This window comes from Canis lupus, chromosome 9 (assembly GCF_048164855.1).
Source record: "Canis lupus baileyi chromosome 9, mCanLup2.hap1, whole genome shotgun sequence".
NCBI lineage: Eukaryota > Metazoa > Chordata > Mammalia > Carnivora > Canidae > Canis > Canis lupus.
The window spans coordinates 50,143,564-50,171,215 of NC_132846.1; the positions used below are offsets into that span (position 1 = coordinate 50,143,564).

Below are 27,652 nucleotides of genomic sequence, written 5' to 3' on the forward strand. Positions count from 1 at the left end.
ATGACCATATAGAAATGAGGGAAACAAATCTCATCTAATGAAGAGAAGGAAATTCAATGCAAATTTTTTTATTTGGTCGGTGATTATGTTTTATTTAGAGGACTTACGTCCTTCATAATGTCTTTATGTACTTATGCTAACAAATTTTATTTTTATTTACCTTATTTTCTTATTTTTATATAATGAAATTTCTTTCTTGATTTTTTTCAATTCTGTTGTTTTATATCTTATCATTGTGTGTAAGTACCAGGCCTGTGTCAAATAGTTTCTTCATAATATGGGATAAATTTGTGTTTTGAAAGGTCTTCATAACAAGTTCCAGTTTTATTTGATGTCTCAGCTTCATTCGTAGAGAGTAGTTTAAACCTCATTTTCTTCCTTATTGTGGTATTGATTTGGTATTCTAAATGTGTGACTGGATGATTGAAATAAATCATATGTATCTATTTTAAGTAGACATTTAAGAGTCCTTGAAATAGCCTACACTAGAGTCTGCATTCCAAATTCATGTTAGTAGTATATTATTTATTTTAATAGTTTTAGAAATACTCCTGTAGGTATATTGGAATTCTATCTCAGTTTAGACTCAAACAGTATTAATAAATTCAATCCTATTTTTTCTTGAGTGCTTCTTGAATGTATTATTCTTGCATGTTCAAGCACATAAATAGTTCATTATCTAAATGCATTATGCTTGGTGGCTTCTGCTGCTATTTCTCATGTTTTCATTCTAAAGACTCGAACTCACATGCAAGAGGAATTCAAGCACTTAAAATGTTTTCAATATTGTTGTGAACTCTTTCTTAATATAATTTTTTAACTTTTAAGTAATTTTAGACTTCTAGAAAAGTTGCAAAAATACTAAAGTTATTCTGTATCCTTTATCTCATTCTTCTAACATTAACATCAGTTATAACTGCTGTATAATTATCAAAATGGATGGAGACTCTAACACTGTTGTAATTTTAATCAAAATTTATAACATTTATGGTGTTTTGATGAATTTTCTACTACAAGAGTTGCAATGATAGTCCACTATAAAGTAGTTTATAGCTGAATGATCACAGGAAATTTGAAAATAATGCATATTAATTCACATGCATATTTTGTTGTACAGAAGGTATGCTATGATATAGAAGACCTCCAAGCATTAAATATGTTCTGTGGGTCTCAGCCATTCTTTGTGGGAAATGGCATGAAAGAAGTAATAGCAAGGGTGATTGGGGATAATTCCTGGGTAGGAGAATGAAGGAGGCCTCTGAGGTGCTGGGAATGTTCTATACTCAGTCTGAGTGGTGCTCACACAGGTGGCCAAAATTCATCATACTTTGCATTTATGATTTTTTATACTTCTCTGCATATGTATTACCTGCAGTAAAGAGTGTATTTTAGTAAGTGAAAAATTTACTGATAGAAAACAGTTTTTCTCTTTGATAAAATTTTATTTTATTTTATTTTTCTTTGATAAAATTTTAAAAATGTATAGTGGCTGTTAATCCTGATGTTATTTAGGTTCCTTTGAATATACTTAAAAGGGTAGTGTTAGGGTTTTATTTTAAAATAATATTTATCACTCATTGGTCTATTTGGGGCAATGTAAGTTCTTCATGAAAAATCTGAGATGCCAACGAAAGGATACATGGTTTCTCAAAATCTGTATGGGGGGCATCAAGCAAAAGGATTTGGAGACCACTAGAATTGGGCATCTCTAGGAGAATGCAATCTTTTTCTTGTCCTTTTGTCATTGTTTCTAAGTGATGATAAACATCACTGCAGATACTTTTTAAAAAATATACATTTACAGATCCCATTGCAGATTCATGGAATCACCATATCCAGGGAAGGTATATATGTAAAAAGTACCTTCTAGGTGCTTAATTTTTCTGGGTCTGTATATACCTAGAAAGCTATGTATTTAAGAAGCACTGAGGTGATTTTGGAATTTTGGAAATTAGTGTTCTAGGCTAAATCTATATTCCGGTGTGGACCATCTGTACCAAAGTCACCTGGGACACTTGTATAAAATACAGAATCCTAGACTTTATCCCAGAACTTTGAGATTGGAGCCCAGGAACAATAATTTTAAAGAAACTTTCTAGATGAGTCTTATCTAAAATTTAAAGACCTCTGCTCTACACTTATGAGGAGGACAGTGGGCAAGAAAGCAATGTTTGTGATACCTAGACTTGTCAAAGCCACCTTTTGAATTTAAGAAATCACAGTGAAAAATTAGAACCAAAGAACAGATACAGTAAGTTTTTAGTGGTTACAGCAAAATTCTTAGATGGTTTTTAAATAGTGGGACAAATCATGACTGGAAACCAGTAGTGGAACTCATGAGTCCAGAGGCTAACTTTTGGACTGTTTGTAGTACTCCAGAATATACTCCCTGATAGGTGGCAGTTATTCTCCAAGGTTTATGACTATTTCCTTGTTTTTCTTTAAAATTTCCTCTCACATATCCATCTCTTAATGATGCAAATTGAGTTTTCAGTGGGATCCTTAAGTTCGTGATCTGGGACTTTAGTAGGCTCATTATTGTCTAAAATTAAGGTCTGTCTTGGATACTATGTAGGAGAAACATATTATCACTAATGATGATGCAAGTTCTGTGTAGTTATATGAGTTATATGAGAAATTGGACAATTATTGTTGTGACATTAGGCCTATAAATATGGATAAGGTAGCCACATCTTTTATTTTCCTGAATGGTCCTATTTTCAAGTATGCTAACCTTTGTTCAGGCCCCGTTTCTCAGAAGGTAACATCCCCTAGATATCTTTATGTAAAAATTCCCAGAATGCTTTGGGTTTGGAACTTGTTAGTGGGGGCACTAGTGTTTTTTCTTTATTTGGGTAATCTAGATTTTTTGGGGTACTATTAAAGAATTATGATTCAGTTAACATACAACACGTAGTGTTCCTAAGATGTTTCATAATGATTTTTAGTAGCTACAGGCTACTCCTGAAGCTAGAATTTATTGATGTATTTGGTTTTTGGACCTTGAAAATTTGAATATATTTATCAAAAGTAAACTTAGAATGCTCTCTTTTTTGTTTGTTTATATTTGAAGTCGGTTTTAAAATATATTTTATAGTCACAAACTCCATGAAAACCCATTTGGCAAAAAGAATCAGATTTAAATTAAGTGTAAGACCTAACTGTAAAAGTCCTAGAAGAAATCATGTGGTACTACTACCTACCTGTTGGAATGGCTAAAAACAGAACAGAGAAAGCAGACAACAAACACCAAGTGCTGGTCAGGATGCAGTGCAATGGGAAAGCTGACACTTCAGGAAGCAGTGGGAGATGCACAAGGATTCAGCCACTTTGGATAATAGTCTGGCAGTTGCTTATAAAGTTAAATATATACTTACATATGTGTTGGTCTTAAAATATGTCCACAAATTCCTTGATACTGCCTTCAAAAACGTGAGCTTAATTTCTCTATCTTTGGGTGTGAGTTGGCCTTTGTGACTTCTAATGAATAGAATGTGGCAGAAGTGACTGTGTGTCACCTCTGAGAGTAGGTCCTTAAAGACGTTGTAGCTTCTTTCTTGTTGCATTTCCAGTTTCAGTCACCTAACCTAGCAGAATGTCATGTAGACACTCAGACAGCATTACAGGAGAATTCACATGGGAAGGAACTGAGGCTTCCTGCCAACACCAGCCCCATGTGAGAGAGCCATTTGTCAAGTGGGTCCTTCAGCCCCAGTGGAGCCTGATGACCACAGCCCTGGTCAACATCTTGATTGTAGCTTCACAAGAGACCACGGGACAGAACTATCCAGCCCTGCTACCCCCACATTCCTGACTCACAGAAACTATAAGATAGAAAAACTTTATCATTGATTTGAGCTCCTAATATTTTGGCAGTAATTTATTATTTTTTAAAAAGACTTATTTATTGGAGAGAGAGAGAGGGACAGAGAACGTGCAAGAGAGCACAAGCAGGGGGGAGGGGCAGAGGGAGAAGCAGACTACTTTATGACCAGGGAGCCCGATGTGGGATTCGATCCCAGGACCCTGAGATCATGGCCTCAGCCAAAGACAGATGCTTAATCGACTGAGCCACCTGGGTGCCCTTGGCAGTAATCTATAATGCAGCAATAGATAACTAATAGAACTCACTAAACAATCTTATTGAACCTGGCAATCTCATCCCTAGGGAGATGGAAACTTAAATCCACACAAAAACTTAGGCCTTACTGAAGTCTGTACGTAAATGCTTTTAGTGATTTTATTCATAATCTTCAAAAATTGGAAACAGCTTACGTGTCTAACTGGTAAATGGATAAAGAAACTGCAGTCTATACAGCAATGAATTACTCCTGAGCCATAAAAAGGAACAAAATCCTGATGCAGGCAACAACAGGAATGTACATCCGTTGTTGCCAGTCTCAGGGAAAGAAGCCAGTCTCAAAAGGACACATGTATGTGATTCAATGAACTTGACTTTCTGGAAAGGGCTAAATTATAGGGACAGGAAACAGGAATGCCAAGGCCTGGTGGTGATTGGAAGAGTTGACTCCAAAGGGACTCCAGGTAACTTTTTGGAATGTTGGAATTGTTCTGGTCGCAAGTACATAATTGCGAATGTTTGTTCAAACTCCTAGAATGAGACACTAAAAAGGGCAAATCTTCCTGTATGTCAGTTATACCTTAATGAATAAAGCTGACCAAAGAAATCTATTTTATGAAAATGATTACTAAACTTTTGGGGCTGACAAAGTGGTCGATCTGAGATGTAATGCTGTCCTCAGTATGTGTTCCAGCTCTGTGATCTATGAATTCTGTAGTATATGATTACACAGAAAAACCTTGGAGTCAGACTTTACTGAAATGGAAAAACTTTTATGATTTTTAGGTCCTATGAACTAACCCGTAAAGACCGACTATATAAAAACATCATTCGAATGCAGCATACGCATGGATTCAAGGCTTTTCACATCCTCCCTCAGACTTTCCTTCTGCCAGCTGAGTATGCGGAATTCTGTAGTAAGTGCTTGGCTATGAACACCCTGATCCTCTGCAACTGAACTCCAAAGGCTCCCTCCAGACAGTAACTAATTAGAGCTTTTCAAATCCTTAAAAAAGTGTGTTTCTTTAGTAAAACAGCTGGAGATATTAACTTTAAAACTTTTTTTTTTCCTGATTGTGTCCATGTATGTTTATTTGTAGTAAACTTGTCACCATCATTTCTAGAAAGACATATTGGTGTCATACACTGGTGCCCCTGTCTGGTACAAAAAAGTCTCTTCACTGGCAGGAATTAATGCCTATGTAAGGATGTAGATACTTCTGCATTTGAACTATGTATGCTTCCTTTTTGGCTCTGTGGTTTTTTTGTTTTTTGTTTTTGTTTTTGCCATTAAGGACTATTCCTGTCACCTTGATTTCTGGACTTGTGTGACTTACAAGGTGGGACATTTCCTCTTCTTCATAAAGTCTGTTTTAAGTTCTTCTTCTTTGGTGTCCACCTTGCATAGTATAACCCAGAAATTCCATTTTCTCCATGCCTCTTGCGTTCCTGCTGCTCCATTGCTCACTTGAGTGTGGGCGATAAATTTTTGAGAAAGAAAGTGACACACAAATAGGTTAGCCTTTAAAAAAATAACTGTGTGAATTGAATTGGAACAAGGAGAAGGGCACAGTGGTCCTTGGAAGGGTATTGCAATAATCTAGATAAGAAATGTAGTTGGACTGAACTAGATAATTGGAATGGAAAAGAGTGGAGAGAGCGGTCAGATAAACAGAGTGTACCAGCTGGCTGTGAGTAGTGAGGTAAGGGTCAAAGATGGTTCCAGAGGTGGGAATATGAGACACTAGGAGTATCAGCACATCTTTATGTCTTTAACCAGGGAGTGTAACCAGGACCATGAAGGAAAAGCTATTAAAAGGGATGAAGGGGGTGAAATTTGGGACTGAGGAATACAAATTTGAGAGGCCTACAGGCTTCCATGTGGGGATTTGCAAGCAGTTCTAAAGGCAGGGTTGAGTTCTGGCCAAAGGTAATAGATTCTGGAAATTGCAGATATGGGGGTAGATGTGATTATAAGGAGAGAAAAAGAGAAGCAGCACCCCAGGGAGGAGAGCAAGCGTGAAGATACGAGCAAGTGAATGGGGTCCCAGAAGAGACAGGAGAAGGTTAAATTAAGAGCAGACTTGTGAAAAGATGCTCAACATCACTCATCATCAGGGAAATACAAATCAAAACCACAGTGAGATGTCACATCACACCTGGCAGAATGTCTAGTATCAAAAAGACAAGAAGTGACAAGTATTGGCGAGGATGTGGAGAAGAGGGAGCCCTTGTGTGCTATTAGTGGGAAAGTGAATTGGTGCAGCCACTGTGGAAAACAGTGTGGAGGTTCCTGGGAAAATTAAAATAGATCATATGACCCAGCAAATTAACTTCTTAGTATTTACTGGAAGAAAATGAAAACACTAATTTAAAAAGATAGATGCAGTCTTGTGCTTATTGCTGCAGGATTTACAGTAGCCAAAATCTGGAAGCAACCTAAGTGTCCATCGATAGCTAAGGGATAAAGATGCGGTATATATACACAATGGGATATTCATGCAGAATAAGAATGAAATCATGCCTTTCATAACAACATGGACGGGCCTAGAGGGTACTGTCCTAAGTGAAATAGGTCAGACAGAGAAAGATGAATACCACGTGATTTCATTTTTATGAGGAATCGTGAAAAACAAGACAAACAGATAAGCAAAAATGGAAAGACTCCTCAATGTGGAGAACACACTGGTGGTTGTCAGAGGGGAGGCGGTGGTGGGAGAGAGGGGGGCGGGACAGGTAAGGGAATTAAGAAGTACAAACTTCTGGTTATAAGCCACGGAGATAAAAAGTACAGCATAGGGAATATAGTCAATAATACTGTAATATCTCTGTGTGATGACAGAAGGTAACTGTACTCATGCCATTTCATAATATATATAAATGTTGAATCACTATATTGTAAAAAAAAAAAAAAAGTAAAGGGCACCTTTTAGTCACTTGTAAATTATTGTCCTCCTGCACCACTTACATACAGTTTGACTTAGGGGATTTTTTTCCTACAAGCTCAGAGAAATCACTTAAGGAAAGTTATCATTCCCGGCGATCCTAGTGATCGACTCTCATTGGCACTGTCTGCAGCGTGAGTCTCTGGAGGTCCTTTGGTTGACAGAGGCTGGAATCTCAGGATTCCCGAAAGCTATTTGTGATAGTAAGAGACTAACATTAGAGAGTTGCCTTTTTTTGTTTTCATCCTCATTCAAGAAGGAGAGGAAATGGTGGAAGAAATGTGTAATTTTACTGCCTCCTCCTCCTCTGTTTCCCTGCCCCCTCTGTTTTTGTGTCCGTTTTTGAAGCTAGTTCAAAAATACAGGTATTTTAGCTGTGCTGCCCTCCACTTGGAAATATGGAAGATTCTTTGGATATCTGAGTGGATAACCATTGTTGAAATTTAAGAAATAAACTCTTGTCCTTTCTTTCTCTTTGTTTCTCTCTCTGCCCCTTTTATTTTTATTTATTTATTTATTTATTTATTTATTTATTTATTTATTTATTTATTTATTTTTCTCTGCCCCTTTTAATCTCCCAATATTTTGAGCAGATTCATATTCAAAGGACCGGGGACCTTGGATAGTAAAACCAGTGGCCTCTTCTAGGGGGCGGGGCGTGTACCTGATCAACAATGTAAGTATGCAGCAGGGGGCACCCTCTTTTCTTCTTCCTCTTTCTTCTTCTTCTTTTTTTTAAGTTTTTATTTTATTTTATTCATGAGAGACACAGAGAGAGGCAAAGACATAGGCAGAGGGAGAAGCAGGCTTCATGCAGGGAGCCTGATGTGGGATTCGATCCCAGGTCTCCAGGATCACACCCCAGGCTGCAGGCGGCGCCAAACCACTGCGCCACCGGGGCTGCCCTTCTTTTTTCTTTTTTAAAGTAAACTTTATACCCAGTACGGGGCTTGAACTCATGATTCCAAGATCAGGAGTCACATGCTCCACTGACTGAGCCAGCCCGGCACCTTCTCTTACTGGCTCTTCCCCTTTTCAGCTTTTGTCCCAGCTACTGATGGAATTTTTTTTCGGTTAAGAGTATGTGCTCCTTTCTGAAATCTGCATTCAGACATATAAGTTGGGGGCGGGTATGAGTTGGCTACTATTCACCTTCCTGGCAGTAACCTCTTCTTATGCCAGCAGCTATTTTGTGGCTAAAAAGTCACTTGATCAAATGTTACAGAAGAGCAGCCTTTGGTGTCAGCAGAAAAGAGGTTCCTTTTCTACTTGTGGCATATTATCATGGAATTCCTCAGTGCTAAGCACTAATTGGTAGCATACACATTTAGTTTCTGTTGTGAGCAGAATTGTGGGTTCCTGCCCTTGAGATCATTGAGGAAATTAATCTCAGTTTGATATGGCATCCTTGATGCTATTTCTATGTATCTCTCTCTTCTTTTTCTTTTTCCTCCTCATCCCCTTCTTTTTTTTTTTTGAAAGTCATCAGTATCTTGATTCTTTGCAAATTCCTCACTAAAAGTTGTAAGTTGAACATATATAAAGAGTAAAATAAAATCTCAATCCTAGTCTCACTTCCTAGACTTTTAATAGTAGTTTGTAACCTAATATAGTTGATTTATGTTTCTTTTCTTAACTTTACATTGTGTTTGTTTATTCCCAGTTTGATATATGTTGTACTCACATCATCTTTTGCCCTCCCTTCCCCATTCCAGGTCTAAATTTGATTACTTTTTATTATTTTTATATTTTAAAGGCTTATAAAATTACACTTTCTTTAATAACTGTGATTCCATTTCTCTGCTTTAAGTGAGTAAAAAATTCAAACCCAATAGTAACTTCGCGGCATTGGAATTCTGATTTTTTTTTTATTTAAGTTTTACTCATTTATGTAATCTCTACACCCAATTTGGAGATCGAACTCACAACCTTGAGACGGAGCGTCACATGGTCCTCCAACTGAGCCAGCCAGGTGCCCCTGGAATTCTGAAATCGAACCAGTATTTTACTCTGGGTCTTTTCTTTTTTTTTTTTTTTTTTTTTTACTCTGGGTCTTTTCTCATTCTTACTCCTGGACATTTGGTCAGCCCTTTTAGTCTGGAAACTAGTATTTTTTTCTTCGGTTCAGGGAAAATGATCCGTTTCTTGCCTTTATTTCTGCTTTTAGATCTCTTTTTTGAGGCATTCTGGATCTTTATGTCAACTTTTTTCTGATTTTAAATTCTCTGCTTTCCTCCATCTTGATCTTTCTGGATCACCAGTTTGAACTTTATCCATTTTTTTTTTTTAAGATTTTATTTATTCATGAGAGAGAGAGAGAGAGAGGCAGAGACATAGGCAGAGGGAGAAGCAGGCTCCCTGTGGGGAGTCCGAGGTGGAACTTGATCCCAGGAACTGGGATCACGATCTGAGCCAAACGCAGACGCTCAACCACTGAGCCACCCAGGTGCCAATCTTTATTCATTTTAATATTCATTTTGTCTACTGTTTTTCTCTCTTGACTATCATAGTTTGTAGGAATCCTCAGTTTCTGATTTGCCTTTTTTTTTTTAATTAAAGAAAATCCTGTTGTTGCTTAATGGATTATGGATGCAGTTTATCTATTGGCCTTAGGATATCAGTTGAAAGTTTTTTAAAAGTTCTCTTCTGTTTTGTGAACTTTCTTGGAATTGTCTTTCTTTCCCCTCAGTTTTTGGATTTTCTCAGTTTCAGTGTGACCTTGGGTGTATTTGTGAAGGAAAGACTAGACTGATTGAAATAGACATCTGGCCTGGGTTTCAGGTACTGTCATATAGGACTTATTCCCTAGTAGTTTCTCCCTGGACAGACGGCTAACTCAGTTTTGTGCGAAGGCAGACTGTGTTGACTGACAGCCTGCACCTCAGGTGGATGTGAGTGAGAAGCAAGCTTCTTCCCGCCTCCCCCCCCCCCCCCCAGTCAAAATAGATCCGGCTTTATTGTGAATGCAGAGGAATAGGAAGATTTTGGTGATTTCCCTTCTGGGCAGCACTACCTTTCCTGTCTTTTCCTCTCTGGGTCCATTGTGGAGATAGAGTGGCCTCAAAGTCCACTCTTCTGTCAGATTTTTGTGCCCACACATGATGTCCTCCTCAGAGTAGTATCGTTAGGTTTTATCCCGAGGGCAAAGCTTTGGGTGTTGGAGGAGGCCCACAGAATTAATTAAGAATTAGTTATCTGATTCTTGTTCCTTGGCCTAGTCCTACTTTTCATGTTTGTTTACTGCCAGCTTGGAACTTCTCAGAGGCTCCTTGAAAAGATTGTTCTCACTTCTGATATTTTGCTTCCTCTGCTCTGTTTTCTCAACCTGATCCCATCTGCTTTCTATCTTTCAGGATTTCCTTCAACTTTTGGTCTCTTACTGGGTCCTTTTAAATGTTTTCTAACCTTGTTGTCATTTCATTCTTTTAAAAAATATCTTCTCTGTCCTTCCAGTGGGACTCTGGAAAGGAAGAAGAGGAAGTAGGTAGGTGTGTGTGTGTGTGTGGTCAAGTACTCTATTTTAAAATTCCCCAATTCTCTTTTTACATGGTCTGAGCTATTTCCTACACGTGTAGAAATGAACTTTCTGAGAGGTCTTTCACATTGAGAAATTCTTAAATTCAGTCTGGACTAAAAACTGTTCGAGATATACTGATGGCCAGACCTTACAGAATCTCATTCTGACACAGCAGCTACTCCAGCCTGAGACCCAGGCTAAAAGTCCTGTTACCTGGCCCTGGGTCACTCTGGAGGCCTTTTGCCCCGAGTCTCTTGTGACAGAAGGCTCTGGTCAGATGCCTTGGATCTCTTTTTTTCTTGTTTCTGTTCTGACCTTGGCGTGAAGGCTCCTGTCTGACAGCTTTTCCTTCAGCTCCATGCCCGGAGCTCCAGTGTTGTTTGAATCTCATAGACGGCATTAGTTTGGGTTTGAGTTTGAGCTGCCAAATGGAATTGCTATTGGAAGTCAACTGTGGTACAAGTTTGCTTTTTATTTTCTTAGACATGAGTCAAAAAGAATAGGATCTATTTCCAGCTCATCTAGGACTTTTTTCTTTTGGAATGCACTTTTGCTCTAGTGATTTGTTATTTTGAAACCAACATCATAAAGAATACAAAAGTTAAATTTTCCTTGGTGGGGCTGAGAACCCAGTGCCCTAACTCTTCCCTGGATGGAGTCTCATAAAGAGGGTGACAAGTCTTTAGAGAATGTGTTTGGCAAGGTTTCCTTCTCCCTCCCGCCTCTCCCTAGGCTGAATCCCTAGAGACCCCCTGCGTGGATCAAAGTACTTGGCAGGACCCTTTGCTTCCCTCCTCCCCCTCAGTGAAGCTTTGGAATGAGTCTGATTCTTTGAGGTATTTGGTGGAGGTGCCAGACAGAAGCCTGGGAAGATGCCAGCAGGCACCAGGGGAGCTGGCAACATGTGGACATAATGGGAAAATATTCCCATTTCACTCCAAAAACTGGAATTTTATCACCTTTTACTCAGACCTACAAACCATGTAGTTAATATTCTTCTCTCTTTCCTTACACACAAGGCCTCACCATCCTGTCTTTTCCATACCTGGATCCTTTCCCGTGGAATATGTGACCCATTAGCCAACTGGATGAAGTAACTCTTTCCAAGGCTGCTGCCTGCTTTCCTTTTAAAGTTGAGGGGGGGAAAAAAATAAAGTTGAGGGGGGTTGGGAGGGAGTGCTCAGGCGGTGGGTCTGTGAGCAGAACTAATAGGAGTGGGTGAGGGACTTGGGGGGTGGGTGGAGTTAGGTGTGAGGGCCAAAGGAAAACATCTTTCTCTGTCTTCCCCACTGGAGAGGGCCTCTTATTAAAAATTCCCAATAATAGTCATAACCTTTTGGAAAATATCCGCAAATAGCAACTTTTACCATCACAAGAGCAGGATAAAGGATAGAATAAGTGTTACTTTTATGAAATACCAAAGAGAGAAGTGTGAGCTCCTACAGACGGAAGTATCTTGGCTGATCAGCTAACATGGTTTCTCCCAGCTTCTTGTGTTTGTCCCAGCTCCTTCAGTAACCATGACTAAGTGCTGTATTTTCCCAATTCTGTGTATTCAGGTTGAGGAGGGAAATATCTAGCATTTTCTGATAAAGGTACAAATTTGATTATGGAGATCAAATTTTGTCATCTTTGTCTCATACATTATCCGCAGTAAATACAGTATTAATGTTTTCTTTGAGATGTTGAAGTAGCAGGAGAATATTTAGGTCACTCTATTTACTCCCTATATTTGTGACTATAATTCTTTATAGTACTCTTGTTTCTATTTGCTTATATGTTGTTATCTTAAGAACTCTCTATTTTTTCTCATCGTTCAAAAAATATTTAGGGATGCCTTGGTATGTGCCAGATGCTGCCACTCCTTAAAACCTTTTGAGGAATACGGATTATCTCTTAATACTAACACTGATACTAAGCTAATGTATCTTCATTATAACTTACTGCGCAGCTCTTAGTGGAACGGCACATGGTGTGCCGTGATGAAGTTGAGTTGTAGAATGTAGTAGAACCATAGAGGTTCTAGAGGTACTATCAAGTTTGCACTAAGAATAATAACTGATATTTCTTGAGCATTTAATGTGTGCCTATCACTGTACCTTCCCAATATAAACTCAATCTTTGGAAGAACCCTATGAGGTAGTTACTGTTATTTCTGTAGTAAATGGTAGAGTCGAGATTATAACTCAGGTCTGGCTGATTCCAGAGCATAACACCATTAACTGTACCATCCCTTCTTACAATAACTTAACAGTTAACCATGCGCTTTAATCTTAAAGTCCAATTAGAAAAATGACTGTGTTTCCAACTTTACCAATAATTTAGATTTTGCTTTAGCATACTTTGGAGGGCAGTGTGAGCTTGGAATTGAAATCATTTGAAATGAGTTAGTTGGGGAATGATGAAGAGGAAGCAGGCTTGAAAATATCAAGAAGCTTTCATTAGTTGCTTCCTAGTATTTAACACTATACAAAGAAACTATACCCAAACCATTCTTTTCTTTGATGAGCTTACAATTTAATTCCTGATATAGGTCGAAAAGAGAGTCTCAAACCATTGAACAAATATTGAAGTTAACTAATGTGCAAGATTATGCATAACTCAAGGGACAAATGTGTATGATGCGGGAGGAGAGAAAGGAAGTGGACAAAGACTTTAGATGTGTCATGTAATGATGGCCATCAGCAGTGTTGTCTCTGGTTTGGAGGAAAGTTGAATGGTCATATATCTACTGTGGCCTGTAGGTGTTACTCAGTGGGAAGAGGTCTGCAGTTGTTTAATTTTAGGTTTGGAACACAGCCTGAGACTTGCTCCTTTGTACTATGACTCATCAATTCTTACATACAAAGCTGACTCAAAATGGAGATAGTACTTGTGAGAAAGTGATCAAGAAATGTGAGGGAGTCCGGAAATGGTGTGGGCGACTGTGTCCATGAGTCTGAATCAGCACTGACTGTCTCCAGCTCCGTATGATGCAACAGTGGGAGATGAGTGGGGAATCTCTTTATCTTGACTCTGGAGTTGGTCATCGTGGTTGTGTATGGTGTTTCAGGCCACAAAATTATGGTAACTGTAGTGTTTAGGGTAGCAAATGAATTATTATAAAGACAATCTTTTGAATTTGGGAGATAGTATTTTAGATCAGAACTTCGAGGAAAGATGTGAATAGTACTTTTAAAATTTGAGCCTCTGAGGCTGACTGGCTGGTTCCAATGCTGCTCTGTCACTCTATGACTTCTGTCACCCTCTCTGACTCTCCTCATCTGTAATATTTGGATGATGATATACCTACCTCATAGGATTAGGTGAGGACTAAAGGAAATACTTTGATGAATTAGAACAGCGCTGGACAAGTTGCTGATAATGTAGCCATTATCATTACAATTACTATTATAGCCACTTCCCTTTTGGAATCCTTCTGTCCAAATAGATTGAGGTGACTTCCAGCTGGTTTTTCTGTCTTACTCTAATCTTGTTTAGAGTTTTGCTATTCCATATATTTAAATCTTACTATTAAGAATCCAGTCATTTCCTGCTGAACCATGTTCAGGCCAAACTCCTCCTGTCTAGGGTACAGGTCCCTTTGCCTTGGGGGCCCTCCCTCCTAATATTCTAACCATACCTTTCATTAGCCCCAGGTCAGTGATCTGCCTCCTCTCATTTCTATTGAACTTTGTGCCTGCCATCTTTCCATGACAGCTTCCTTTCCTTTTCACCATGTGCTTAGTAGCTTTCAACACTTCCAGAATAGGCCTTCCTCCACTGATCCCACCTAACTGGCCTGCACTTTTACTGTGCAATCTCAGTCTTGCACTTGCAGATATGCTGCTTTGTGTTCTTTTAAATTCTATATTTTGCTGTCCCTTTTCCTAAACATTAATCTCTTTGGAAGTATGGATTAGGCTCTGTGAGGGCAGGAATTGTATCTGTTTTCTTCATCACTGGTCCTCAGTACCTCATACAGTATCAAATAATACTCATGATTATTTATTGTATAAACAACTCTTTTTTCATTGAAAAATCCTTTAAAAGATCTTGTTCAATCTTTATATATAGTAGGATAGGAAGTCCAACTGAATGAATCAATGAAACATCCATCCAGTTTCTCAAGGGAAATGCCAGGGGATTGAGGAAAGATCTGTAAATTCTCTATAAGCAACTCGATGAAAGCCTTTACTTAAGAAAAATGGTAGTATTTTAAAATTTCCATCGTACTTTACATTTGGGAGAAAGTACGTTTTTATTTATTTTTTAAGTAGCTTTTTTTTCTTGGCATGTGACTTTAATATCATGTATATAAATCTTTAAAGTTGTAGGGCTCTCTCTATTATGTGAGAAGTGGTATGTAAATTTATTCCCCCCCCCATTGTAATTGGATACCTATAGTGTTTATGAGTGGTGTTACATAACCAGTTGAATATAGGGGTAGATTGGAGGAAACCTTTAATAGTATCAAGCACTATTCTTTTTTTTTTTTTTTTTAAGATTTTATTTATTAGAGAGAGAAAGCATGAGCAGTGAGGAGGGGCAGAGGGAGAGGCAGACTCCCTGCTGAGCAGGGTGCTCAATGCAGGATTCCATATGGGGCATGACCTAGGACCCTGGGATCATGAGCCGAAGGCAGACACTTAACCGACTGAGCCACCCAGGTGTCCCGGAGGAAAACTTTTCTTAAGAGTGGTAGTTTTCCACTTTATTGTTTCTGAAAGGTCAAGAACTCTGCTCCCTTGTTGTGAGTTAGGATTTCTGTCCTTTTATTCTTTCTCTTTCAATAGCCAAACCAGATTTCCCTGGAGGAGAACATCCTGGTCTCCCGTTACATTAACAACCCTCTGCTCATAGACGGTGAGTTGAGATTGGGTCCTTGATGGGACTGGGCTCCATCTTGCTAATTTTAAAGAATATTTTCACAGTCTTCTCTATTAAGTCTTTATGAAGCTACTGTGACCTTCTGCTCATAGACGGTGAGTTGAGATTAGGCCCTTGATGGGACTGGGCTCCATCTTGCTAATTTTAAAGAATATTTTCATGTCTTCTCTATTAAGTCTTTATGAAGCTACTGTGAAATTCTTGACAGCTGTGGCTCTAGAGATGAGGATGGTTGCCTTTCCTACCTTATGGGATTATTTTGAAGATAAAATGAGAGAAGAGAAAAGAAAGTGCTTTATACTACATATATGTGAGAGCTGTGCAGTATGTATATATATGTGTGTAAGCTCTCTATCTCAATGTATGTGTATATTGTATATATGTATGAAATGCATAATTATTTATCCTTAAAAGGCAAGGCATATAGGCAGTATGTGTTTTGTGGGGAGAGGAAGACTGTTCTTTCTTTTATTATTTGTTACATTGCCTTTGTTCATTCTGTAACAGAAAACAAATGAACCCCTATTTTTTTCTAGATTTCAAGTTCGATGTGCGCCTGTACGTGCTTGTGACTTCGTATGATCCTCTTGTTATCTATCTCTATGAAGAAGGATTGGCTAGGTAAGAGACTTTTGAGGGGAAGCGGTGTTATCAGAGTGGATCCATTCAAGAATGTGTTAAGATCACGCTGTTTCTGTTACGTTCAACTCAGAAAATTAGATTGTACCTAGATGTGCCTCAGATTACAGAATATCAGTCATGTTACTTTACAGTCTCACTTGCATCTCTGTACATAGAAACAAACATCTATATGTAAACACACACCTTTCCCACCAGGAATCTAGGATCACATTATATTTTCCTGCAATGGCAATTGTTATGGTAACCCTAGGGTATTAAAATAATTTGTCATTGTTCTTCACAACTGATCTAGGAAAAAAAAAAGATCCCATAATGTCCCAAATTAATCATCAGACATTAATTTCAATGCTCAGAACAACCCTATAGTTGATGCAGTTTTGTAACTTCAAGGGGCACTGTTTGGAGCTCTCCCAGCTGGATGGTAGTAGAGTGAAAATTTGAATTCATGGATCTTACTCCAGAGCTCATAGCCTGAGCTATTTTGTGTCCTTTTGTATTTTGGGGACATTAGCTGCTTTTTTTTTTTTCTTTCTTTTTACCTTCAAGTAATATACTTTTCAGTGGTTATATATACATTATTCTGTTTCTCTTGAGGTACTTTTTTAGGTTTTAAGGTAATGTCACAAAACTAAGCTCAAGTTATAATAATTTGAAGTTTTTTCCATACATTCACAGAATATTAAGGTGACATTGTTTTCATAGGCCCTTTAAATTGTTAAAATAAATATGTAACTTTGTTGTGCTCGTGTTCTTTTCCCCCACAAAGCTAAAATAAATATCTATTTACTAATTAGCTTGCCCTGAAGTTCCTTTTCTGCATAGTGGCCTTATAGGGAGAGCAGTTTAGGAGGTACTCTGTATCTGCAATCAGCCAGGAAGCTGTTATTGTATAATGTTATTTTAATTCTGTTGGATACTTATTGATGCCTCCTAGGACTAGAATCAGAGCGAGCAGTGTTATTAACCAGCCTATAGCCGGTTGAGCTGAGTCTCCCCTTCGCCTCTAGGTGGCAGCGACAGCATTCAGAAACATGGTCATGTAAGACTTCTGAGTTTGAGCTTGAGGAACACTGGAGGCTACTGAAACTCCATGGTTCTGGACTCTTGTTTTTTGGAAAGGAGGGGAAAACAAAAATCGTTCTCAGTTCTTCTGTAAAGGGCTGATCCTGGCATCTGAGCACACCCCGCCTACTAGGTCTATTCAGCTTTTCATAGGCGGGCAGTTTTCTGTCCTGTTTGTAGACACATGTGCTCTCAGACTTTGAAGTATAGGTTTGAAAGCTGAGTCCCCATACTACATAGATCAAAAGGAAGGTAAAAGATACCCTGTCCTGCTTGGTCCATAAGGTGCAGAGGGTTTTTATATTTATATTAAATAGTCACATGCCAAGTTGGGATACCTGAGCTTTTCCTTTTGTGTAGCATGAGCTTCTCTACTCCCTTCTTTCCTCCCCTCCATCCTCACTCCAGCTTGCCTCCTCTGCCTTTCTCAGGAACTTATTATGTTCTGCCCCAAATTGAAGTTCCTGAATGGGGAAAAGACCTCAAGGTTACACCCATTGTTTCTCAAAGATCTCATACCTGCGTGTTCTGCATATTATTCCAAAGATATTGCACTCACAGTATATATAGCTCTCTCTGTTGGTAAAATTTGGCATAGTTTTAAGACCTCAGTGGTTCAGATATGAAACGAGAGCAAAAAAAAAAAAAAAAAAAAAATGAAACGAGAGCAGTATAACATGCATTATAGAATTTACTACAGATATGTGAGTGCTTTGGCTACCGGGTGTGTGTGTTGGAAGTCAGAATATACTGCATTAATAAAATTAGTAACTATCTTCTCTTATCTCTAGCAGGAACTGAGTGTGTCTATGTGTGGGGGGTTGTGTACTGTTTTTATAATGGATGCTTTTTTTTTTTTTTTTTGCCAGAATAATTTGGAAGACAGTTTTTAAAAAAACTCAGACTAAATTGAACCAAATAATAGGAGTTTTCAGGGCTCCTGAAACATTTAGGCTCAGTTACCCTAAAAGTAAGGTGAATATAAAAGCTTTACACAAGGATGGTACAGTATGACAGACTATTAGTGAGTCCTACGAGGCTGCATTGCTGTACACAATAACTTCCATGTGCCCAAGTTCCTGCGTCTTAACTCACTGTGGATCTTGGCATTCATCTGCTTCTTTTTAATCCTCAGAATCTGCTCAACTGTGTCATTACATTCAACAATAGTCTTTAGCATCTCCAGATCTGCAGCCTCTGGTAATTTTGTGTCACGTGTGTTTTCTGTCGACATTACTGAAGATAATCAGTTTGGGATGAGATCACTAGGCCATTTTACTTTGAGGTTCAACAAGGAAAACCATAATTTTTCCTAAAGAGAAAGCCCTGGCAGCAAATATAATTGGCTTCCTCTTTTGAAAAGAAGGGCCCTCTCCTGGGTCACTTCTGTTTTGAGCCTCAAATTAATGCTTAGGTGACATAAAGATTAAGTTCATTTCACAAGACTGTTGGGAAATAAATATTTTGTGTCAATTCTTGACCTTTTTAAACTTAATAAGAAAAAGATCAGAAGTAGTTTCTATTTAGATTAATAATTTCCAGTTGTCCTTGTTGTTTTATTAACACAGGAAGACTCCTTATTTTCTTATACATGGCAAAATATGGAGATGTTTAGAAAAAATTGTGTTCCTCAAATTTGTGCCCAGCACTTCACCCCAAAGGTCCACCCTACTTTTGAGTTTGACAAATGTATTCCTGCTTTGCACCAGCAGAGGACACTCAGTTTCCAGAGAGAGGTACCATTCTCTACCAAAATGGTGTAGATTTCTTTTTCTTGTCAGAGGTGGAATCCAAAAAGACTCTGCCCTGGATTTTACAATTTTAGGTGGATCCAATATGTGGTCTAAAACGGTTTGCTGAGGCCCTTTTTGAGACAGAGCTAATAGCCAAATTTTCACTGCAACAGGAAAAATAAAAAGTTAAAAGAAATTAAAACAAAATTGACTTGAAAACCAAATGTGTCGTCAGTTGCCCAAAGATAGGTAGCACTAGCAACTTGGGGAGAGTGAAGATGTCCGTCCACGGAATCAGAGACTCTGATCCACGCAGGAAGGCGGGAGGAGAGGACACTGAGAAGATCCCACTCAGGACCTGCTGTGTTTTCTGCCTTAGCCTTATTATTCAGTGGAAATTCAGACAAGACCCCAAAGCCTTTGCAATGCCTCTCCCTTCCTCCCCACCCCCAGTTCCTTCTTCAGTAGCCTTCCTTGCTAATTAACACTGGCTCCGCAGGGATATTTACCTTTTCTCTGCTGGATTCCTGCGGTTTTGAAAGAATTCAGGTACTTGGTGGTTGCCAAGGAATTCAGATTACCTCACAGGCTGCACACTGTCCAGAATCTCTGCCCCAGCAGCAAGGGGGGTGGGGGGCTGTAGAGACAGAAACAAGGGGAAGAAAACCCTCTCCACTGCTCTTTGTCACTTTCCCTGGCAGGCCTTGCTGTTGGTGAAGTTTGAGTCATTTCTGGCTGGGAGACAGGGGATCAGGCTGGTAATCCCCTCCCAGCCGGCTCTGCGGGCCGCTGCCTAGTCACTGCAGCGCGTTGGCAGTCTCCCGGCGGCGGCTGGTTGACAGCAGATCAGAGAACTCTTGGGCCTCTTGTTCTCTTCCATAAGATTTTTCTGGGTCAGGCCAGGATGAAACCCAGTGGCTCCTGGCAAGTCCACCTGAGGTGCTGTCTCTTCATCCTCCAGGCCTCTCTGGCTTTGAATGGCTACACCTGCTGAAAGATAACTCAGGTGCGGCAGCCAGGGTCTCCTCTGGGCTGGCCTCCTCTTTGCACGTTTCGACTGAAGTGATTGGTTAGATGATGGGACTATTAGAGGGGAGGGGCTGACTGCCCTATGTCCAGATTATCTGTGACTCTGGCTATGGTGCCGGATCTATGAAGAACAGCATCGTTTTTCAGTGGAAGAAGAGAGTTTAAAGGGTTCCACTAAGTCTGTGCTTTCCTTCATATTTTGGTTCCACACTGGTGAAGTTCCTGGGACAAGCAACTCAGGTGCAATTTCAGTTCATGCTTGTCCAAGTACCTTCTATGTGCCTAACGGGGACCCCTTTCCACAGATACTCCAGAGTTTTAGACAAATCGTTACCGATGTCTCCGTTCTCATTGAGAAACATTAGAAAGCAAAAAGGAAATGTGCATTTTGCTTAATCATTGTCAGAATCAGTATTACATGTTTCAATGTGGTTTTAAAAAAAAAACCCTATTCATTGGTGGGCTGCAAAACAGTACACAGTGTCAGATTTGGCGAGGAAGTAGAGGCTCCCCTCCTCTTTTTTTTTTTTTTTTTTTCGTTTAAAGGTCAAGGCTATGAAATTCTGTCATTAGAGCTTTTTCTAAATCTTGATTTCATTAAAAGGGAGGTTCAAGACTCAATTCATCATGTAGATTTCAGTATGTGCTAGGATAAGTATTTGCAAACTGGTTCTGGGGTAGCTGGTAGAGAATTACCCCTTTTTAGGTTGTGGCTAATAAAGAACTTGCATTGAAGCTTTCAGACCTAAACAGGCTGAAATTTGATATGTGAAGGTCTATATCAGAGGTCACAAATCTAAAAGCTCACAAGGACGTTAACAGAGAGCAAGCGAGTATGAGTAGGGGGAGGGCCAGAGGGAGAGAGCATCTCAAGCAGAGCCCGACTCAAGGTTTGATCTCATGGCCCTGAGATCATGACCTGCACCAAAATCAAGAGTTGGACGATTAACTGTCTGAGCCACCCAGTGCCCCAAAAATCTAGATTTTTTTTTTTAGAAACTTTCTTCTGCTTTTTAGACTTTGAATTTTGAAACCATTTCAGACTTCTAGAAAAGCTGTAAAAATAGCACCTTACCTTTTACATTGCATGTAGAGATCTCATTCATATTTTGCCATTTGTCCCAATAATGTTCTCCATAACAAAAGGATCTGATCCAGGATCACGTGTTTTATTTAGTTTTCATGTTTTTTAGTCCCTTTTGGTCTGGAGCAGTTCTCAGTCTACCCATGACTTTTAGGACCTTAGCATTTGTGAAGATTATAGGCCAGTCATTTTTTTAGAATGTCTCTCAGTTGGAGTTATCTGATATTTTTTTATGAGTAGACTCAGGTTATATATTTTTGGCCAGAATACCACAGAAGTGATGCTGTGTCGCACTATCTCTGATGGCACATAATAACCATTTATTGGTGTTGGACCGCCAGATTAAAGTGATAGGTATCAGATTTCTCTGCTGTAAAATTACTTTGTTTTTCCCTTCTATCATTAATAAGTATCTTCAGAGGAGATTTTGAGACCCTATAAAAATCTCATTCCTCATCTAGTTTTTGCTCAGTGATTTTACTATCCCTTGATGTTTCTTGCCTGAATTATTACTATGGCAGTTGCCAAATGACGATTTTCTAATTCCATTATTCCTTTTCCTTTTATTATTTGGCATTTTACTCCACGGAGGAGCTGTCTCTTCTTCCCATTTATTTATTCATTTATTTATTTATACCAGTGGGGACTCAAGCGTTCCTATTTTATTTAATGGGTTATAATCCTTTATTATCAGGATTTATTTTGATGTCATACTGTCTCAGATTTGGCCAGTGGGAGCCCCTGTAAGCTGGCTTTTGTGTCCTCTCTTTCCTTCAAGCACAAGATGTTTTGGTCTCCGCTCGTTCTTTCTCTGCCCCAGCTCTGGAATCAACCGTTTTCTCCAAGGGACATTGGTTACTTTTAATGGAGAGCAGTATTTAGAAATCAAGATCTAAGTGCCAGATAATTGCTCTGGGATATCTCTGCTTTCAGGTCCTTGAAATGGACAGACCTAGGAAGTCTGTGTTTGCATATATGTACATGTAGACATACACACATTGACATCTCTATTTGTTTTTATATCTGTCTCCATATATTGAAAAGCAGGAAATTATACCAAAACCTCCAACTCACCTTCACAACTACAGGGTTTGTTCTAGGTTTTCCCTTTCCTTGTTTTTTATCTCTTCTCCAACAGTGAGAAATTTGACTCCCATTGTCTTCAACATATTTATTTACTCAATTCCCCTGTGTGTAGCCAATCTCTGGACCTCCTTGGCCACCATCTGCCTCAGATGCTCTCCTTGTGTGGACTCTGACCCCTGTGGGGCCACCACACTGCATGGATAACATAACCTATGTGTACAGACTGTGGGCTGCCTTCCTATCCTGTCCATCATCTTCCTCCACATAAGCCCTCCTGACTGACTCTAGGAGGGAAGATCTAATCTTTAAATGCTGGCTAAATCATTCAAGCTTTGTTTGATTTTTTTAAGCAGTTCGTGGGTTAATCAGAACTTAATTAGTAGGCTGATGGGACCTCTGTTCTAGATGATATGAAGGAAATATTGGGAACCAATGACCAGAGATGAATATGATCTGTTTAATAGGGAATTTAGTGAGAACCATAGTATCTTCCTGACTTAGGAGGAAAGATGAGCATTTACACTTCCATGGCCTTCTACATTCCCCATTGGGCTAAGCAGAATAAAGAGTGTAGGTGTTGGCCCTTTTGGTAACTTTCCATTGAGCCTAAGTTTGTTTTTATTTTGTTTTCTCTAGTTGTTCTTACTGCTTCTTAACACTCTTTAGAAGCCCACTCTGTGACACTAATTATCTTGTCTTTTTTGGAGTTCAGAATATAAATTCTTCAGTGAAAAGGAAGATTAGGACAAAGAAAACTTATTTGTTAGAGATGCAGTCCTATTGAAAAAAAGGGTGTAGAAATGACAGATTTGTGGAGTACCAGGTTACTCAACCGCCAGGCTTTTGCCAATCTTTTCTTGTTGTCGACCAAGTTAGATCAGGTCCTCAGATCAAGGAGAGATGAAAACCCTCCTTCTCTGAAGCAGAACCTTTTCTGTTCCTCTCAGTCATTATTCTCTTAGGCAAGAGAATAGCAGGAGGTATGTCACTGTGAGGTAATGTCTGGGTGAGGCAGGCAGCCCCTGGTGGGGGATGGAGGTGGGGGAAGCATGGGTCCTTTTTGCATATCATAGGAATTTAGAGAATAATAGTCTCCCACTTGATTGGAGAACATCTATAGAAGGAAGAATGAGATGCATAGGTAAGGTTTACTCGCCATGGAGTAACATGGTTAGAAGTTAGGTGATAGCTACTGGAAGTTTCTGAAAAATCAGAGCTCCTTCTCACGCACAGACATAATGGTCATCAAACCCTTCTCCTTTAGCCATACATGCCTGGTCAACATTTTATCTTTGTCCACATCCTTCTTCCTTTCCTCATGTTTGTTTATTTTAATTTTGGTTTTTTTTGGGGATTGTTTTTCACCTTTCTTTCTTTGGCTTTTGTATATTTCTAGTATAGGGAATTAGGAAGTGGAGATGGTGAGTAAGAAGAAATAGAGAAGAGGAAAATTTTTAAATGCTGCCCTTTAATGTGGTGGAAATTCATGTTGACTTCATAGTCTGAGTAAGCATATGTAAATAATTTGTAAATCATATGAAAATAAACTTGTGGCCTTCCAGGATTTTTTTTCACACGCTCGGATGTGCCTCTTGGGAAAACCACTTTAGTGAGGGGTGATATGGTTATAGTGGTATGTAAACAGGGGTTGATATTTACCATAACCATTCGACTCGAGTGTCCTTTTGTTGATGTTGAGCATCACTGGAAAGTTTTCGCTTTCCCTGGTTACTTCCTTCAGAGGCACGTATATTTTATACTTTGGTCTTCTTTTGACAATAGTCCAAGGTATCAGATTGCTGCTCTGTTTTTAGTGGGCTCCATATTTAATCCCTCTGTCTTTTGCCTTCATTCCAAATTCAGGAATTAGTCTCCTATGCTATGCTCATATTTATGTTGTTCTACAGACCTGAGCTTTGTGTGCTGTTAATACTACCATTATTGTTTCTTAAAATGAACTTTATATATAGATCAGTTCTGGTATTTCTACAGATGAGTGTTAAATCTATCCAACATTATGCCATCAATTTTTTCTTTTTGCTTAATGTTTTCCTTAGAATGCTACAGTGCCAGGCACTGTGTAGACACCTACTAGGTGTTTCTTGACCAGCTAATGTCCTGTCATCCATAGCATCCTACACATAATTTCCCAGGCATGGGTCACTCTATTTTCATTTTTCACCCTTCCTATTGGTCTAAGGTTCTATAAGAGAAGCAGCATCTTGTGGTTAAGAACGTGTGTTGTGGAGTCGGTGTGATGGGGAGGGGGGATATTTATGAATTTATTAAAGATACATTCTTTGAACTTAACATTACTTATGGAAATGCATTACATTATTACAACAGCCAGATTTGCAGATGGCAATATTGAGAGTGAGAAAAAATAATTTAGGGAGAAATAATTGTTTCAACATTAACCATATATATATGGGGCAACAACGTGGTGATGAAGAACATGGTTTTAGAGTTCGACAGCCTTGGTTTTGATTCCGGCTGTCCTAATTTTTTTTTAAGTTATTATTTAAATTCCAGTTACTTAAGATACAGTTACTTATAGTGCAGTGATTCAACACCTCCATACATTGCAACAAGTACACTCCTTAATATCTCTCTTTTTTTTCCCCCTTCACTGTGTAGAAGCTTTTTATTTTGTTGTAGTCCCAGCAGTTTATTTTTGCTTTGTTTCCCTTGCCTCAGGAGACATACGTAGAAAGAAGTTGCTATGGCTGGTGTCAAAGAAGTTACTGCTTGTGTTCTCTTCTAGAATGATTTTTATAGTTTCAAGTCTCACATTTAGGTCTTTAATCCATTTGGAATTTATTTTTGTGTATGATGGAAGAAAGTGGTCCAGTTTCATGCTTTTGCATGTTGCTGTCTAGTTTTCCCAACACCATTTGTTGAAGAGACTGTCTTTTTGTCATTGGATATTCTTTCCTGCTTTGTCAAATATTAATTGACCATATAGTCGTGGGTCCATTTCTGAGTTTTCTATTCTGTCATTTACATGTCTATTTTCGTTTTTTTTTTTTTTTTTTTACATGTCTATTTTCTATGCCAGTACCATACTGTTTTGATTACTATGGCTTTGTAATATAACTTGAAATCTGGAATTGTGATGCTTCCAGCTTTGCTTTTCTTTTTCGAGATTGCTTTGGCTATTCTGGGTCTTTTGTGGTTCCATACAAATTTTAGGATTATTTGTTCTAGCTCTGTGAAAATGCTGTTGATACTTTGCTGGGGAATGCATTGAATGTGTAGATTGTTTTGGGTAGTATAGACATTTTAACTATTTTTCTTCCAGTCCATGAGCGTGGAATATCTTTCCCTTTCTTTGTGTCCTCTTCAATTTCCTGCATAAGTATTCTATCGTTTTCAGAGTACAGATCTTTCAGCTCTTTGGTTAGGCTTATTCCTAGGTGTCTTATTGTTTTTGGTGTAATTGTAAATGGGATTGATTCCTTAATTTCTCTTTCTGCTACTTCATTGTTGGTGTATAGAAATGCAACAAGATTTCTATATGTTGATTTTGTATCCTGCAACTTTATTGAATTTGTTTATCAGTTCAAAAAACAAAAAAGAATTGTTTTGTGTGGAGTCTTTCAGACTTTCTATATATAGTATCATGTCATTTGCAAATAGTGAACATTTTACTTCTTCCTTGCTGATTTGGATGCCTTTTATTTCTTTGTGTTGTCCGATTGCTATAGCTAGAACTTCCAGTACTGTGTTGAATAAGAGTGATAAGATTGGACATCTTTGTTTTGTTCCTGATCTTAGGAGAAAAACAACTTTTCCCCATTGAAGATGTTGAAAAAACTAGTGTTTTTTTTTTCATGTATGGCCTTTATTATGTTGAGGTATATTCCCCCTAAGCCTACTTTGTTGAGGGTTTTTATCAAGAATGGGTATTATACTCTGCTAGATAGTATTATTTTGGAAAAGCTATTTAATCTTTCTAGGTTACATTTTAGTTTTTATATCTACTCTAAAAATGAGACATAATGTTTATTACCTACTTCAGAGGCTTACTTTAAGGAATGGATTAAATATTATATATGAAACACCATGAGAGTGGGTACTTATCAAGCACTCATTACTTGTTAATGATGTCACCTTCTTTTTATTAATAGTGCATTGATCCTGAGTTCTAGCCTGTACTTCCTTGAACACCTGTTCCTGATGTGTTATAACTTAACATCCTATCAGGTTTGCAACTGTGCGATATGAACAAGGAGCCAAGAACATTCGGAACCAGTTCATGCACCTGACAAACTACAGTGTGAATAAGAAGAGTGGAGACTATGTCAGGTACTAGCTACATCTGAGTCAGGAGCCAGAGAAGTCAGTTCCACGTGCAGCTGTTGTGGTTGTGGAAAGTCAGCTCGTTGTCCTACATTTATCTCTATGTTACCTGTGGGAAGTCATCAGTCACTTAGCATATTTAACTACCTGCTTCTTCATTGCTTGCCCAGTTACAGTATCACCTTTCTTTACCAAAATATGCCTTCCCAAATTACGTCTCCACTGTCTTTCCTCACTTAACTTACGGGTGGGAATTTAATAGGCACATGGAACTTTTTAGAAGTCAAGAAATGAGATCATTTCAGTACTTGGCAAAATGTATCAAAAGCTTTAAAAATATTGGTACCCTTTGACCCAGCATTTCCATTTCTAGGAACTTAACCTTAAGAAGTAATAAGTGACATGCATACAAGATTAGAGAAAAGCATCTTCATGACTGTACATCATCAGGTGGAAAAAACAGGTTGTCAGACACTAGTTTCAGTTTAATTTCTTTTTTGAATATAGAAGATAACTAAAGCTGTTTATGTTTGCTGAGGGGGAGAAAATGGAAACTAGAAGGGTATATACTAAAATGTTAGCATTGCTTAACTATGTGGATGGGATTATGGGCGGGTGACTTCTGTTTTTGTCTCTGTGCTTTTATGTATTGCCTAAATTTTTCTGAAGTAAATACTTGTATGATTGAGAGAAAAAAGTTAGGAATAAATTAAATGAAGAAAGAAATGAGGCCATCTCAGAAAAGGATTCAGTGGAAGGGAGTACCAGCCCAGCTATGTGGAAATATTCTTTCTGCTCTGTTTTCTTTCATCCTGATAATTTTGCCAGAAAGTGGAAAAATAAAAAAGAAACCCAAACAGTTACTTTCTACTCAGACTAAAAATAGGTGTCTAGAAGGTCCAAGGAAAGAAAGAAAAGAATCTGGAAGTGATGGCATAGTTGCCAAAGCTATATAGATTTCATGGAGTGTCCTGTGGCCAGTGTTTGGAATGGTTGAAGATACCATATCCTTCACTCTGGAAGATGAGTGGACATGCAACTGGTGGATGGTGGGGTGAGAATGAGGGGGCAGCTGCAAAACATGGGTTTCAGATTGCAGGACCCTTCCAATGGTCATGGCAGTGTACCCTGTTTGCCAGTCTGCTCTAGCATTGGGGTACTTCATTGCTTTGACTGTTGCTCTAATGCATTCTCCCTTCAGTGATACTTCAGAAAGTATCAAAAAAAAAAAAAAAATCAGTGTCTGCTACTACAAAGGAGAAGGTTGCTTCAGATGCTAAAGCAGTTCCATGCTGGGTTAGC

The 27,652-nt window shown here is 38.6% G+C and overlaps 1 protein-coding gene and 1 long non-coding RNA gene across 42 annotated transcripts in view; one reads left to right on the forward strand and one right to left on the reverse strand.

The window, feature by feature from the left end:
• Positions 1 to 27,652, forward strand: part of TTLL5 (tubulin tyrosine ligase like 5) — a 270,361-nt gene that overhangs the window by 20,661 nt on the left and 222,048 nt on the right. For 37 of the 40 annotated variants that reach the window (XR_012036922.1, XR_012036921.1, XR_012036942.1 and 34 more), the window contains 5 exons: positions 4,868 to 4,998; positions 7,620 to 7,702; positions 15,319 to 15,388; positions 15,949 to 16,033; positions 26,255 to 26,356. Coding sequence is in view for 14 of the 40 variants with exons in the window: in XM_072839391.1 (XP_072695492.1) it covers positions 4,868 to 4,998; positions 7,620 to 7,702; positions 15,319 to 15,388; positions 15,949 to 16,033; positions 26,255 to 26,356 (471 nt within the window). In the remaining 26 variants the exon portion in view is untranslated. Of the gene's footprint in view, positions 1 to 4,867; positions 4,999 to 7,619; positions 7,703 to 15,318; positions 15,389 to 15,948; positions 16,034 to 19,832; positions 19,856 to 23,054; positions 23,190 to 26,178; positions 26,357 to 27,652 lie in introns of those variants that run through there. The other 3 variants (XR_012036946.1, XR_012036944.1, XR_012036945.1) reach the window with 3 other exon arrangements.
• The window catches only part of LOC140640279 (uncharacterized), a 37,875-nt gene continuing 25,279 nt past the window's right edge, over positions 15,057 to 27,652 (reverse strand). Inside the window, exons 3-5 of one of the 2 annotated variants that reach the window (XR_012036950.1) lie at positions 19,359 to 19,486; positions 18,212 to 19,013; positions 15,057 to 15,657 (exon numbers count right to left, since the gene is read on the reverse strand). This is a non-coding gene — a long non-coding RNA (uncharacterized lncRNA). Of the gene's footprint in view, positions 15,658 to 18,211; positions 19,014 to 19,358; positions 19,487 to 27,652 lie in introns of those variants that run through there. The other variant, XR_012036949.1, reaches the window with a different exon arrangement.